The sequence below is a fragment of the Humulus lupulus genome, chromosome 4, assembly GCF_963169125.1.
Source record: "Humulus lupulus chromosome 4, drHumLupu1.1, whole genome shotgun sequence".
In the NCBI taxonomy this organism is placed as follows: domain Eukaryota; kingdom Viridiplantae; phylum Streptophyta; class Magnoliopsida; order Rosales; family Cannabaceae; genus Humulus; species Humulus lupulus.
In genome coordinates, this window is record NC_084796.1 from 20,140,105 (window position 1) to 20,156,632 (window position 16,528).

Genomic DNA, 16,528 nt, shown 5'->3' on the forward strand with positions numbered 1-16,528 from the left:
TCATTGATGATCAATATATATTTATAGTTTTGCTAGTTGTTGGAGATTGATAGGAACACAGGCGGCAGAAGTAGTAGCATTGAAGCATTGGGTAGCAAGAACCTTGTAAGCTGCTTGTGTTAGGTGAAATCCATCAAAGAAAACATAATCCTTCCTATCTGTACAACTCTTTTGGAAGCTATCACACGTCCCATATTTGGTTACTCCACAACATGGCTTAAACCCTTCTTTTAGCCCTGCAATATATATTTATATTAATACATTAATTTTGTTTTTAATAACTTTCTCTTAAACAAATAATGAAAAAAAAAAATTACCAAATTTTGCAGGGTTTTGAGCCAAGTTGAAAAAATAGTCATAATTTTTGCCTATGATGAAAGTGGCCTGACTCATGGAGCTGCTGCCTAACTGTTTGATCTTTTGATATAACATTTGATTGAAATTGGAAACCAGAGAGTTTAGTTCATCTGCACATCTGGGTTTTGCTGGAAAAGCCATATCTACTACAAATGGCAGACATCCTAGGGCTTCAACATCAAACACAACAAATTTTCTAGCCCCCACGTTATACATTCTCTGAAAACAAAATACCAAGTTAATAATTAGAAAGAAAAAAAAAAGGTATAAGATCACCAAATTTGTTGATATATATATGGAAATGTTTACTCATTTATAGGGTAGAATGTAAAGTAATAGTTTTAGAAAATACTTTGGATTTTAATTGGTTAAAAATGGTGCATCTATTTTATTATACCATTAAAAGATCAGCATATTTTTGGACAAGGTCTTGAGAAAAGGCATCATGATCGATGGAACGATGATCCATTCTTTCGTTCCTAAGAAGGTTGACAGAGAAGTCATTGACCCCTGTCACCACTAAAACTATGGATTTGGACAAGTGTCTCCTCAAATCTTTTCCATTTCTTAAAACTTTTCTTAACTGTTCTCTGATTGTCAATTTGAACATCTCAATTTGTCCCCTTAGGCTTGTAATACCTGGCTGAAAAATTTACACCAAAAAAATGTTAGAATTTGCAACTTAATCATTAATTAGTAGTAATGTTAAATGTTGTGTAAATATATATATATATATATGTATGTATTTATATGCTTCTTACAAACATATCAGTGCCTGTATCGTCCAGAATTCCAGACATAGAAGATGCATAGTTAAGACCTTCTGTAGAGGTGTAACTGCTAATATTAATGGAATTGCATGGAGGTGGCAGACTTAATCCAAGTGATTTAGCTGCAGCATTATTAAGATATATGTTATGAGAAATTGTTATAATTAAAACGCTGTAATTTAGAGCGTTGCTATTAGGCTCCTGACGCTTTATAAGTGATTAACTGTTATCATATTAGTTATTAAATCAAAATATGTCAAACTCGATATTAAATTATGTGCTATAATTTATCATTAAATACTATTTTTTATTTTAATAAAAACATTTTCTTTTCTACACATGCAGTAGATATTTTGGTAGATTTTTAATATATATTGGATATATGTTTAGTATGAGGTACGGATAGCATAATTTTGTAAAAAAAATCACATTAAAAAAATTCTGAAATTATATAAAAAAAATCTCTTTGGTTAAGAAATGTAAAACGAAAGTGTTCCTTACCAAAGAAATCAGCCAAGTTGTAACCATTTGTGGCCCTGCCTGGGGCTCCAGCAGGAAAATCTATGCCATAAGGTAAATAGTTTGTTTTAGCATGAATATCAAGATTGTTGTTATTGCCAACATCAACATTAGAGTCTCCAAACACGTACAAGGCTGGTGCTAACTTTTGAGCTTTAGATAGCTCAACCAAGAAGAAGATTAACACAAAAACAATTACTGATACCAAAGAGATGAACTTAGTCTTAGCCATCTCTCTTCTTTGTATCTAATCTTTTTGTGTCTTTGTTTCTCTCTCTCTCTCTATATATATATATACACACTATTGGGGACTTAAGTATGTATGCAAACCTTAGTCCCATTTATAGACAAATTATAACCTTGAATTTTGGTTTATGCATTACACCAAAATAGTATTAGGACAGCTAGGATATGACACTTGGGTCTTTATTAATTGATCATTTATCAACTGAAGGTGCTTAAAGGGTGTGGTAATAAATGCATAAGTTGTTATTATTATGATTGTTTGCTGTTTTTTTTAAATTCACTCTGGAGCTGGTGGTAACCTCCTTGGCCATTAGTTATTAGCAAAGTTAACAAAAACAGATCATTTTTTTTTTCAGTTTTCTTGCGTTCATTGTTAAATAGCTTATTTTAACTAGCTCCTTCTCTGCTGTTTAACTTTTACAGCACCCAATCAAAAAATTATATAAGTGAAACGGAATGCAATATTATTCTGATAATATTGAACGTTATTATGATGCCTTTTATTATGTCAAGTTTTTAGTTGTGCTCATTTGAATATTGAACTAGTGTTATATCATTGATGGAGTTAAAAGACTAGGAATCATGGGTGTATTTTTTAAAAAATTAATATAAGTATGTATATGAATTTATAATGGCCATTAAAATAAAAGAGAAACTCCCTATTCTATGCATAATGTAAACCCCCACAACAACAAAAAATACACCTTACTTAAGAAATTATAAACAGATGTTTATTTTTGTACAAGCGTCCTAAAATATCCGTCCCTCCTCTTTCTCTTTCTTCTCTCTTTTCTTTTCTCTCTCACTCCTCTCTCAATTTGCCGCCGCCCGTTGTTGCCCCACCCTACCGCCGTCTAAAACATACCTCACCAGAACTCACCAGCCCTCACCAAAATTAAGCATGAATAGACCTCACCAGATCTCACTAGTCCTCACCAGACCTAGGCCAAACTAAACATGAACATACCTCACCATACCTCAACAAAATTATACCTAGTAAGGTATGTTGAGGTTTAGTTTTGCCGAGGAATGGTAAAGACTGGTGAAATTTGTTCATCCTTAGTTTTGTTAAGGACTGGTGACATCTAATGAGGTATGTTCATGCTTTGCCGATGTTTGGTGAGGTGCATCGATTTTTTTTGACAACAAATATAAAAAATGTAGAAAATTCTAGATTTATTAATCTTCAACAAAATCCAAAAACAAATGGACAAATAACAAAATATATGTTCAAAATACATTATTAAGTGCAAAAAATCAACATCCACCACAATATATACACAAAAACTACTTACCCATTAGTTTTGGGGTGTTTTGGTGGAGAACAAGATTGGGTGTGGTGTAGTGTGTGCGTTGGGGTCGGCAGTGGGGCGGCGACAGATTGAGAGAGGAGAGAAAAAATAGAAAAGAGAAAGAAGAGAGAAATAAAAGAAAAGAGGAAGGAAGAGCATTTTAGAAAGCCCATACAAAAATGAACATATGTTTGTAATTTCTTAATGGTATTTTTTGTGGTGGGGGTTTACACTATGCATAGAATAGGGAGTTTCTCAAATAAAATTAAAAAAAATTAAATTTTTTTTCCCCTGTACATTAATTGTAGCACTGTCACTCATTTTCTATGCAAAAGGAGAAAAAAACCAAAATATCAAAATTTGATCGCTCAGTATTGCCTGTGATTAACTACGTTTTCTGGTAGGTGTTGTACAAAAGAGAATATTTAGCACATGATTTTAACTGTACAAAAGAGATTAGTAATAATCCTTTCAAGTATTATATCACAAAATTAATGAAATTTTACATTGGAGTAGGGGATTTTTATAGTTCCCTTAGACAGACTGGAGGGAAGAGCAATATTTTCCACTTTGGATGTACTTTCAATGGACTCCATCGCCCGTGAAGCTTGGAGAGCCATCTCAGCATGTAGTTGTAGACATGTCATAGCCATCTGACAATAAAAATCCATGTGATCATGAAGATGAAGGATCAGGTGCTTAAGAAATCATTGTTAAAACAGAACCACAAAACCATAAGGGAGCAAAGAAGCTATATGGGAGTCTTGGAATTAGTTGGCTTACCATATAGCATTCTCTATCTGTATCTGATTCGGCCACGTGAAGGGCCCATGTGCGAACCCAATCAAGCCCTTTGGAAATTTCTAGATTTCCTTCAGTCAAGGAAGAAGCAATGTACGAGGGATGGAGTGATGACAGTACACACGAAGCTGCAAAAAGAGCAGCCTTCCTCACATATGCCTCCTTGTGATGGCAAATTCCTCTGCATGAGGGAACAAGCAAGCATCGAGTCTTTAGTGACAGATTACAAAGTGAAAGAACTACAGTGTTTCAAGCGCTTCTTTTCGGCTAATTACCTGGATTGCAGCATATCTAGAAGAGGAGAAGCCAATGCAGATGCTTCTGGATGCATGGCTGCACATTTCATACAAACACCGAGCGTGTAGATGAGTTTCCCTAGGACTATGAAATCTCTATTAAGCAAATCTACACCGTGTCTTTTTTTATCAAAGCCTTGCATGGCAGGAAGCATAAACGCTGCTGCATACATAGGAAACTTGTTATGGGACCATTCTGATTGGTTATCTTGTACATTTGATGACCCCATGCTCCATCTGCGTGTCTTCCCTTTTCTTATTTGACCAGGCTTTGGGGGGAGTTCTCTCTCGTAACGATTTTCCCAGTTCAGTAAAGTTCCTGTTTCTGAAATCTCCTTCCAGGAGCCTGCTCCTGGAGGTCCTATGTCACTAGGCAAAAACCATGCCTGGTTCTCTGATATGGTTGAGATGAGGGGCCTCGTCTGATATTTGGGTTTTGTAGATTTTGTACGAGACAGCTCCAGAGCAGCGTTGGTCATTACATCAAGTATCATTATTCTTTGACTGAAATCAACATTAGGGGAATATAGTATTTTGTTTAAAGTGTCAAGAGACTCCAATGGACACATAACAACCAGAGCAATAAGTGTTCTTTGCCTCTTGTTTTCAGCTGTTTCTTCCTCACCTTCTACAGCCAAGTCAGAGCAACGAACCTGTACAAGAGTTCTGACAAGATCACTTGCTACATGCCTAAGTTCATCAGGTGATGCTCGGACAAGATTTTCAGCGACATCAAGAGCCTTCTCCACCTGTAAAAACCATTTATAAGAAAAGAGTCTTGATGTGTTTCATAACATCTGAGATGATTCAAGCCATCCAATATTTTTATTTTTTTTACCATGTCTTTCCAAATATAAATAATTTAGATCACAAGAAGAATAGTATTAACCCAGGTTTTATCTAAAGAAATCTCAGAAAATTGCACCAAAAGGTGGACCTCTTTGATGCCACTGATTTAAAAAAACTCTAAAATGGCCACTAAAAGAAAAAATTAACAAATAAATTGGATGACTTACTCCATCGGCATCATCAGATTTACGTAGTGCTCCAATTACATCAACCAACTGTGTGAAGTTTTTTTTCAAATCCGTATCATCGTCCACCAAGTCATACGGCTGTAAAGATGAGTCACTTGAGGTATCAGAAATCTCACTCCCATTATCATCATCGTCATCTTTATCAGAGCCAGAATCACAATTTAGAGTAGCTGGATCAATAATCTCATCTGGATCAACCAACTTATATTCAGACACTTTCTTAGTTTTAGTCTTCACATTTTTTAGTATATTTTCATCAGCTGTGTGGTTTACATCACTCTCCTTCGCTGAAGAAATACATGATTTAACATCGGCACCCTTTTCTATGCACCTATTGTTGGTTAGAGATTCTTTCTCAGAGTCGACTAATCCGAACTCCCAGTCAATGCTTTCTCCTATGCAGCTATCATCTAGATATAAAGGATTTTCTGGATCAATAACTTTTGAGAATGCTAATGCGACACTGCTAGCCATTCTCCGCACCAAATGGTTAGGGCTCTCCAGCCTACCTGCCAGCAAAAAGACAAGATATAAGACAGTGGTCAACACCTAGAACCAGTCACACAAGAATGGCACTGAAATAAAGGAGTGTGAAATTACAGCTCACTCCTTGAAGAATTGAAGACATCACATCCTTAATCTCATCTAGTTCCTCCCTAGAAATCTTTTCCAAGGAAAGGCCAATAGCTGCAGATACATCTGAATTACGAGATTAAGGGGTAACAGAACTGCAAATAACACAGAGAAACAATGCTCAAATTAACCAGAAAAGACAGAAAAGTGGAAGTTAGTATTAAATATTAAATTCTTTCTCCCTAAGGTTGAAGCTTCAACAATTTATCATCTCAATTGTAAAATCATCAGTATCTGTTATAGAGGATCCAATAGGACAATAATAAAAAGGATACAAATTTGTTGCTCTGTTGTAGCCGATTGCACAAACTCCTTCTTAGACCATACTGATGCCAAACTATGCAATGCCTCGAAGAATTTCTGGTTATTTTGGCCTTTAGAAGTCACTTTTAAACCAGGTGGGCGTTCAAGAAGAGCAAAATGAAGGATCCAACGAAGGCAACATATAGGAAATACTTTCCAGAGTAAAAATTTGTCTACGAACATGGACCTAAGAAGAAAAAACAAAATTAAAAAAATTCCAATTAGAAGTAACCACCTTACTTGTAAGTTGTATGCAGCACTGGCGCCATAAACTTGATTTCAAAATACCACGATAACTACTTAATTCTTCACTTGCTCAAAAAAAGAGGGAAAAATAGGAATTGCATTCGCTAACCTGAACGATGTTTGATGTGAAAAAAATCGATGAAATAATATCCACAGAATCCAGTAAGCTTCAGCATCACTCACCCGTTGCTTTGCAATCTCACGTAAAAGCTGCTCAGACATTCTTTCCACAGCATATGAATCTTTGACTGATAACATCATATTCAACCAAAACTGGGAGGCAGGATTTGACCCAATTACATCCGCAGCAAATGAATCGTCATTTAATGACAATAAACTTTGCACATGCCTAAGAACCCTTGGGACAACTTCACTTATGAGAACATCTGTGAAAAAAGATATTCAAACACTTGGTTTCCCCTCTTCACAGAATAAAATGGCAATGCTACTAAACAACGAAACAGGAGCGCCTAAACTTTTGGATGTAAACATCTCGAGGAACATATAATAGAAGTGTATAATTTACAAAAAACAAAAATGAAGACAAAGAAAGAATCCATTTATTCTCATACGGCTAAGGCTTTCAGTTTAAGACACACCTACAGAACCACGGCGACATATGCGGGATAATGTTTCACCAACAAATATAAAGGCACCATCCATGTCACTTTTATTGGATGCAGCTCCTCCATTTACTATATGTGAATTTCTTTCTTCAGCCAAAGAAAGAAGCTGAATGGTAATCTGTTTGAAGAACAAACTATAGTTCTGTAAAGGACAAACACTTAACTAATGTGGAACTCCAAAAATGTGAGCAATTAATATATCATATAGCTAACTCCATCTCAACGTCTGATACTCAGTCATTTTATACAGTTGTTTATGTTTTTGATCCTCATAAACTTGTCCAAGCATACAACTTGAACAAAACATTAACCACACAAGATTAGGCAAAAGAGATGCAAAGGATACTGAGATGAGAGTGAAACAGCAACTCCCATTTGTGCTTTGTCTGGTAAAGATGAAACAATCTGTGCCACCATAGAAACACGTGCCTTGAAATGTTCATCGACAGAATCTTCATTTTGGTAAGCAGCACCAAATTCCTTAGCCATCTGGACCACTCCATTATTTTCCAGCAAGCAAAGAATGAGTAATCTGTGGTGTTTGAAAAGGAAAGCAAAAGAATGACAATTACTTATGACTTTTTATCATTAATAAAAGTCTTGTTTCCTATTCATAAAAAAATAAATAAAATGGTAACGTTTTAATAAAATATCATGAAAACAGAGAGATATACAACAGAATTCTTATGATGTCAGATTTTTTTTCCGTAACCCAGATTACAACAAGAATAACATTTATATTTAATAATTCTATTCTATTGCGTAACTGTTGCACATTGTTAATAGATGGGAAAATCATGTTGGTACATACCTACATAAAAGGAAAAACTGAACTTAGAGAACTAATGACTTGGGAAATTTCTACTAGAAATTCAACTTGAAGACAATTGCATCTAAACTTACAGTTCAACATAAATTCATAATTGTTCTTCATTTCCTTTGTATAATTTTGTAACCCATGTGTTCACTGATGGACAGAACAAAAGGTCACCTAGAGAGCTAGTCTCATGTGCAACTTAAACCAAGCAAGGCTTTCCACAAAAACAATGTTGTGATACTGCGAAAACGAGACTTTAAAATTAAAAATTATGAGCTTGTCAACATCTACCTTTCAGTATTTGAGCGGACAGCTTGAGCATCAAGTCCATCAGTTCGAATTGGCTGTAAGCAAGGGACCAAGGCTTGAACAACCTCAGTCATAAGTCCATTAGCAAAAAATGCATCATAGACATGCTTGCGTACCGAAATGGGGAAACAAGCTAGCCAATTGGAAGTAACCTCTGCAACCAAAATAGCAATGTACATGAAAATGGAGTAAGAAAACACAAATTTGCGTACTTTAATTTTTCAAACATGATGATTTTAACAAAATGGAGTAAGAACACAAGCTAAGCAGTTGTACCACGTAAAAGAACTCGAGCGAAGGTTGGAAATGCGGTTCCTCGGTAGAACACCTGCCACCACTCACTTCTCTCATCTGCTGAAGGAACTTTGGGACTAAGAATCTGAAACAATTACCAACAAACAAACATAAAATCAAAACAAAACAAAACAAAAAGGCGTGAGAGTTCTGAAGGTCTACTGTGACCATGAAAGTTCACCTTGTCTCGATACCGCTCATCAATACTACCTGCAACTCCAAAACTCATGTGTTAATTGTTTTCACCAAAATTTTAACAGAAAAAAAGAGCCAAAATCATATCTCTAATCATATATTTTATGAAAAAACTGATTTTGTCTCAAAGTTAAGGTAGTGCAACGAAGCAGGTCTTGATAACCACCTTTTCTTAGTACAATCAATTGAGCACAGCAATGTCAAAAATCAAAATTTATTGTTTTTCCTATCATTTCTAAGTAACCAAATTCACAGATAGAAATTTCAGAAAATGAATAAGTCGATTGAAGGTGACCTGAGAGAAGCGAAGAATCGAGAGGAAAGAGAAGGATGGCGAAGGAGTGAAGGGCGCAAATGACTTGGTCCACATGCTTGGAGTCGTTAATGGCAGAGATTACTTCTCCAACCTTATCAAGGACTTGAGCTTCTACGACCTTCTTTCTCCTTGCTCCCTCGTCCTCCATTTCCATCATCTCTGCTTATGTTCTTCCCTTGCTGTAGCCTCCCTTGTGTTTTGTGTTTTATGTTTGGCCAAACTATATTGTCGTTTCTATCCATCTCTGTCTTTTTTATAATAAAAAATATATGTCGTTCTGACATTATTGTCGTTTTATTGTTTCATTGTCGTTTTTGCAATTAATTCCCCTTCCCCTCTCCGATCGATGTCTCCATCTCTCTTCACCTTTGCGAGTAATCATCCCAAACTATATCCTTTCTTTGCGCTCAAATCAGTCGTAAAGGATTGACTTAAAACAATTTGCAAACTAAAATGACTAAAATGAAAATATTTACAATTGTTTGGATAAAAGCGATATTTTCTTAATAGTAAGGGACCAATGGAGTAATAAACTCTCTATACCACCAAAACTACGTCGTTTTTGTACATCAGCGTTAAAACGCTGCGTAATTATATTGGCACCAGCGAATTGAAGACAAGAGAGAAGAGGCGGTGTGGAATTTGAAGGAAAGGAAGGGAAGAGTGAGCTCCTTTTCTCGAACATACTCGCGCGCTTACCTCGGCTTTGGCGCTCTCTGCTGCCTCCAACTCTCACAGGTAATGAGTTTAGTTTTTGAAAATTTGGTTTGATTGGAATTTTCATTCAATCTTCTTTTTTGTGGAGGTTTTTAGTGTAGCATGTATGGAAAAACTTTGTTTGTATTTGACACATTGTTTACAATTTATTAATTTGAGATGTTTTAATGCTTTTATCCATAAATATGAATTTTTTTAGTATTTGATACTTAGTTTTGTTTTGTTGTATTTTTTTTTTTTAAATCAGAATTTTCATTCAATCTTCTGTGTTGCTGTGTTTGAATTGGCTAAGTTGGAGGGCAGAATGGATGCGAATATGAAGCTTGTTTTGATGTCTGCCTTGATTCTTTTGCTCTTGCCTTCGTCTTCATCAACCTCTGAACCAGCCACCACCGAGCGTTCTTTAGGTACCTTTTTTTTACATTACTTTAGTTAAATCTTCACCGTTTTTATTTTAACTTGTTCAACTTTCGAAGCTCTAGGTTTTTAATTTTGATTTTGACATGAACCATTGACGTCTTCCCTTTTCTCGTATGGTTTTGCTTCTGGTTGTGTAAGGATATAACAGACTAACTAAACTTTTAATACGCATATATTTTGTAATTTTCTGTGAAATTACCGAGGAAAGAGAGCTTCAAATTTAGAGTTGTAGTAGAGTTATTGGGTTATTTGGTTTTGTTTGGAACAATGGGACCAAATTTATGGAAAATCTTTTTCTTTTCTTTCTGTAAACAAATATTTAAACATGGTACACGTATAATTATGTTTTGAATTTCTTTGGTTTCTTTATTTCCTGCTGTGTTGGTATAGAGTTTGGAATTTATTCAATTCACAGAATTGCATGAAACTGTATTTTTTATACTTTGTATGTTATATATATTAAATTTACTTTACGGTTTCAGATCCTATATATTTATGTGTCTCTGACATTATGAGATTCTATATTGGACCTGTTTTAGCTATCTTTAGATGGGATATGGGGCTTTTTGCTACAGCTTTTACTAATCCTGCAACGTTATTCTTCAGCAGTCATTAGGGGCAGTGAGTTTTCTTAAAATGATGCTCTTAAATGACAAAATAGTACCACTTAGTGATAGGTTATTTTGCAATTCATGTGTTACTACCAAAAACCTTAACAGTTATGGTCAAAGCATAAAGATGATTGGAAATCTGGAATATGTGATGTGGTCTTGATTTCCATGATCAACCGTATGGCTTGTTGTATTATATCAAAGTATTGTTGTGCTGCAAAGTGCATTCTAATAGAACTGAATGCTGACCCAACCAAATTAGGATTGGAGATCATAATACGTGTGTGTTTTGGATTTTGGTGTTGTTTTCAGAAGTTCACTAAACATACTCATGTTTCTAACAATTATATACTGAAGCAAAAACTAAAAAGTATTTCTGCTCTTGCAAAAAATTTGTTCTCAACTAGTGACCCTCTAGATTTGCTTTGTATGTTCTTGCAGTTGTTGCCCCATCCTCTGTCCTTCAATTATCTCGTGGGTTACCGGTGCAAAATACTCCTGGAAAGCATGGAAAAACTGTGGTTTGTGAAAGAATTCATATTCGTGGATTGTCCAGGGTTAAAAATTTGAGGAAGTTTGCACACTCTGTGACAGTGAAGGTATCAGTACGAAATTCAAGTGTCCATGCCCCCAATGCCGAGGTTTGTTTCCATAGGTGAGTCGCTATATTTTGTCTTTCTCAATTTGATAGCTTAATGATTAAGTTACTAAAATCGAGAATGGTCTTGAAGGTTTGCATATTTAATAAGTGATGTCCAATTTTCTTTTGCAATGTAAAGTTTTTGTTTATATGCTATATTGTTGATTTTGTGAAGTATGTACGCAATAGCTAATCACTCTGAAAATTCATTCTTTTCTCTTGCTACATATTTTTAAACTTAAAATATAGAAATTTTAAGCGTGGTATGAAGCAGAATGCTTTTATGCAATAATGTACTTGTATATCTTAATTTTTAGCTGAGAAAGTAACATTTTTCCCTTCTATATCACATCAACACACTTAAATCAAAAGATGAAGACTGCACAGCATATGATGTGGATGCGTTATAAGATTTTATATATCTGCTGCAGGAATATATCTGTGGCAATGGGCATGTGCCCTGAAGGCCACTGGGAGAAAGTTTTCAAGGGTTCCTGGGCCCGACATGGGTCACCATTTGACCACAAACTATTAGATATACGGACAGCTAGTTCATCCTTGGAAAGTTTTGAGGTGTCCATTAAAGAAGGTAACTCTTTTCAGCTTATTGTTTGCATAATATACTCTTGATTTAAATCTTTATATCAATAATTGGTTCACCCACTTCATCTTTTTGTTTTGCAGAATTTTTTCTCCATCGAATAATATTTCTGGTATTTGGAATAGTAATGATGAGTGTGGCTTCCTTTCTGAGCACGTCATTAATATTTTACTATGGCAGTGCAATGGCAGTTGGAGTCATTCTTGTAATATTGGTGTTTCTTTTCCAGGTAATGTAATTGCGTCCCTCTGGTATTGCTTAATTGACATTGAGCAGTAGAAAGCTATGTTTCTAGAATTTGTTGTTCTTAAAATTTGCAAAAAAAAAAACGACTTACATTATGGTTAGCTGATGAGTAGATATCATTGTGTTTTATTTACTATTTTGCTGTTGTGATTTTGTCTACTAGCATGGACATCAAGTTAGGATTGTTGCTTGAAATTTTCCAAATCCTGCTTATGCATATGTTCATGATTATTGTAAATTTCATCGGCAATCATTATATTTGCTATATAGATTAGATATCTGTGTGGTTGATAGTGTGATACTCATGGATTATTGGCCTATTTTCTGTAAGCTTCATTTCACCCCTTACGAAATGCCTTCCCACAGTGAATATTCTGGGATAAATTTTCCAGAATTGTATTATGCAAATCTCATGGAGGACTAGGTCTCCTCCTAACTGCTATTAATTTATTTTAGTAGACAATGCAGTATGTGCTATGAGTTTGTTGTAGTATTTCATTATTTGATTTTATAATGTGGCCATCTGCTTAGTTTAGACTGATACGTCAATATTTTCACTTTGACGTGAATAATTGAAATTCTGGAAAATTTATTTGGGATTTAAATGGCATAATTGTTTTTCCCTCTGCGACTATTGTGACACAATGTTTTCTGGCATTGGCAGGGCATGAAGCTAATTCCATTTGGTGGAAAGAGATTTGCAATATTTATCCCCTCATCTATTGTGAGTATCTGTTTTTAGATCATTTTATTTGTATAGTATTTACATGAGTTTAACTAACCTGAATCTTACTGATTTGTGTTATATCAGGCTGGTCTCGCATATTTTTTCAAGCTATTTGTACCTGGAGCTTTGCATTCAATTCTGGAGCTGATTGGGATCGATCAAGAAATGTATGATCCTGTATGTGAGTTTTCTTGATTCTGGTAAATTACCTTTTTCTGCTGTAAAATAAATAATATATTTATTTGTATTTCAGATAGGGGGAAAACCATAATATTTTGTGAACAGTAAATGAATTCAGAAATTCTTATGCATTTTTTTATTGTATTAGAGAAGCTACTACACTCCAGAGCATTTGTAAGTTTTTTTATTACTGATTGATTGCTTATTGCAGCTGGTAAAATTTCTCCTGGCTTTTGTTATTCTTACTGGAGCATGGATGGGCTTTTGGGTGGTTCGCAAACTTGTCCTAACAGAAGATGGATCTGTTGATATAAGTACAGCTCTATTCGTTGCATGGTCCATCCGAATCTTGGCTGCTCTTATGATCCTTCAGGTTTTTATCACCAATCATAAATTTAATGGGATATTTTCACATGACCATATTTTTGTTTCCTGGATTATTTATTTGTTATTGTTACAAGTGACCCATTACTTGACCAAGTATATGTTATCTACAGAGTTCTGCAGATCCCTTACTAGCAACAGTAGCTCTAGTATCTGGAATAGTGGTCTCTTCGATGTTAAGGAGAGTTTTTCGATGGCGATTCATTCGTCGTGTTTGCCGGCAAGTCTTTTTTTCAGTTCAGTAACTCAATTATGGTGTCTTAACTAGTAACCGCAGACAAAATTATGTGCTTCAAGGCTCAGCATAAGCTGGCTGGCGCTCCTAAAATATTCTGATTCTTGTATTTTCAACATAGTTATCTATAACTATTCAAGTATCATATGTTCCTATGTTATGCTTCTTTTTTGTTTGTGCAATTAATGACATATACGAAATGCTGTTGCAGAAAATTACTGAAAGCAGCTAAAAAGAGCCACAGTATTTCACCCGTGCCTGATTACTCAGAATCTGAAGATTCTCTCGATGACTACACGTGCACAATTCAGAACAATGATGATTCAAATTTCCTTAGGCGTTCATCTAGAAAGTTTGCAATGGCATCATCAATCAGCCCTGGCCAATGTTTGATTCTCTCTCTCTCTCTGATATAATTTTCTGACAATGAAAGGAACCACTTAAATGCCACCTTTATAAGTACTAGATACTAATATATATGTTTTTTCTTCTTCAGGGTTTGGCAGGGGAACCCCCGGTAAGCTGTTGGATGCAGAGTTGTACCCTTCTAGCTTCCATGATACAACTGAAAGGAAACGATTCACGAAGCAGGGGTGGGAAAAGTTCACCAAAGACTCCACAGAAGCAGCTTTGGAAGAACTTGTTTCTTCACCCTGTTTCGGCAAATGGGTTCACCAAAATGCAGATAGAATCACTGTAACCCCCAACAGTGGAAAATCTGAAGGGAAGCAACGCAGATCTTTCTGGTTTTAGGCAGTAGCTGCTTTCAGGTCCTTTGTTCGGTCAGAAATGGTGCATGTGAGACAAGGAGCACGAGTAATAAAGAAGAGTTTGAATTGTAGATTTCAGTTAGGATGGAGAAGAAGCAGTAGCTGCATTTTTGTAATTACATCGTGATATTATGCATATGATTAAGAATGATGGGCATCTTTCTTTTTTCCACAAATTTGGCCCATTTAGAACATTAGGAACTTACCATGTAACTTATGTTCAGTAGCTTAGGCTGATCTTTAGATTTGGTCCAAGTATTCTTTTTCTCCGGTGTTTTGTTTAAGCTTAAACTAATCAACTCAAGTATCCTTTCCAGTTATTGTAATCTTCATCTTTTTTTTTTATTTGTATCAAAATTATATAATTTTTAAAATTTGTGAAGTTGTATTTATCATAAAGTGTCTTGGTTGTAACGCTTTCTTTATTATTTTAAATATTTATCGAAATATATTTTTAAATTCAATTAAAAATAAATATTTATTAATTATATTATTATAAATTTAAATATTATAAAATATTATTATTATATATTATAATAATATTTAATATAAGACTAAATATTTAATAATTATATTAATATAAATTTAAATATTATAAAATATTATTGTTATAATAATATATAATACATAATCTTAATTTTTATTAAATTTTTTATAATTTATATTTAAAAAGAAAATATGTTATTTTTTATATTTAATATGAATACATATATATATTCATATTAAATAACAACAAGCGTTGTAAATACATTATATGTAAGTGTTATATGTGTACTAATAGTATGATTGTATATCTACATAAGAAATTATAATAAGTAAGTTTATTCTCCAAATATTAATGTGTAATTTGAATGATATCACAATTGTTTTGTACCTCAAATAGGATAGTTTGTGATCTAAAATATTATCATATTAGTATTATTTTAAATCATAAACAATGCTTATAACTTTTCTTTTAATATGTCTATGTCATTCTTTTATGTATAAAATTATTTATTTATTTAAAATTTATATGACAATCATAAAAAATTAATAAAACTAAGCAAATAGCAAATGTACATTACACATTGCTTAGTGGCTAGTGCTAATGTGTGCAAAATGAAAGAAATTCAAATTGCTCTTTAGGAGACTTTAAATTTCAAATGGCAGCACTCATATAATTGTTGAATTAGAGTAATTAATAATAATATTTGCTAGGTTTATCAACGGTCCGTTTGGATAATTTTTACCATTTAAAATTTAGAATTCAGTTTTCATTTTAAATTGGTGTAATTCAAAAATTGACTGACCAGTAGATAACATTAAAAGAAAGGATCATTTTAAACTACGATTTGGTCGATTTAAATCGCTAAAACTTGAAAAAAATAGAATAATGAAAAGTGAAGATTGTTGGAATCCAAACAAAGTGAATTTTTTTTTAGGAGAAACAAAGATACAAGCACAACACAAAAAGTCCAAAACCTAAACCCAGTTAAATCCACAAGAATCAAAAGGGGATTTTTTAAAAATATGGCTTTTTAGCCATTAATGTGCAAAAATATGGGAGTTAAATTTTCCTTAATTTGTATGGGAAAATTTAATTAACAAAAACTTAGTTTATGGGAAAACTAATCTCATATTAGAAATCAAAATTAAACAAAAAAATTCAATAAAAGGAGGGGTACTATGGTAATTAACATTGCCAAAACTCATTCAACCAAGCCACATCTTCTCTTTCATTTTGCCCTAGCCGCCACCTCCCTGTCCTCCACTCGCCTGCCTCACCATCTCCACCATCATCTCCGGCCACCCACCCTCACCACCTGCGATTCACCTTAGGCGCGCACCTCCGTGAAACCCAGCCAAGAACACCCCAATCGCACCATCGACGAACACAACCTCAATCCGCGCATCTCTGCGCGATTCCATTCGCGAGCCCCCAAATCCAAAACGACGGGGAT

At 34.3% G+C, this 16,528-nt stretch overlaps 3 protein-coding genes across 5 annotated transcripts; 1 reads left to right on the forward strand and 2 right to left on the reverse strand.

The window, feature by feature from the left end:
- On the reverse strand, positions 1–3,410 carry LOC133830136 (GDSL esterase/lipase 7-like). The gene is made up of 6 exons (XM_062260057.1): positions 3,188–3,410; positions 1,629–1,688; positions 1,119–1,249; positions 755–1,000; positions 318–576; positions 1–236 (listed from the first exon to the last, which is right to left on the reverse strand). The coding sequence occupies exons 1-6, from the start codon at positions 3,189–3,191 to the stop codon at positions 22–24; spliced, it is 915 nt and encodes a 304-aa protein (XP_062116041.1). The 5' UTR covers positions 3,192–3,410; the 3' UTR covers positions 1–21.
- A 125-nt stretch (positions 3,411–3,535) lies between these two features.
- Positions 3,536–9,266, reverse strand: LOC133830135 (uncharacterized). Of its 2 annotated transcripts, XM_062260055.1 has the most exons (13): positions 9,037–9,266; positions 8,728–8,756; positions 8,529–8,631; positions 8,235–8,406; positions 7,473–7,658; positions 7,100–7,260; positions 6,610–6,886; positions 6,227–6,441; positions 5,919–6,017; positions 5,298–5,827; positions 4,261–5,030; positions 3,968–4,166; positions 3,621–3,837 (listed from the first exon to the last, which is right to left on the reverse strand). In XM_062260055.1, exons 1-13 carry the CDS (start codon positions 9,212–9,214, stop codon positions 3,676–3,678), a joined length of 3,081 nt encoding a protein of 1,026 aa, XP_062116039.1. In that variant the 5' UTR covers positions 9,215–9,266; the 3' UTR covers positions 3,621–3,675. The 2 variants fall into 2 exon arrangements, with proteins under 2 accessions (XP_062116040.1, XP_062116039.1); XM_062260056.1 differs by lacking the exons at positions 8,529–8,631; positions 8,728–8,756; positions 9,037–9,266 and having other exon boundaries at positions 3,536–3,837; positions 7,473–7,615; positions 8,235–8,369.
- Positions 9,267–9,650: 384 nt separating this feature from the next.
- LOC133830137 (uncharacterized) lies at positions 9,651–14,962 on the forward strand. Of its 2 annotated transcripts, none has more exons than XM_062260059.1 (11): positions 9,651–9,795; positions 10,022–10,181; positions 11,247–11,460; positions 11,877–12,034; positions 12,130–12,275; positions 12,957–13,016; positions 13,104–13,196; positions 13,411–13,572; positions 13,697–13,803; positions 14,030–14,205; positions 14,315–14,962. In XM_062260059.1, exons 2-11 carry the CDS (start codon positions 10,079–10,081, stop codon positions 14,569–14,571), a joined length of 1,476 nt encoding a protein of 491 aa, XP_062116043.1. In that variant the 5' UTR covers positions 9,651–9,795; positions 10,022–10,078; the 3' UTR covers positions 14,572–14,962. The 2 variants fall into 2 exon arrangements, with proteins under 2 accessions (XP_062116043.1, XP_062116042.1); XM_062260058.1 differs by having other exon boundaries at positions 9,652–9,795; positions 10,067–10,181.
- The last annotated feature ends 1,566 nt before the right edge of the window (positions 14,963–16,528 follow it).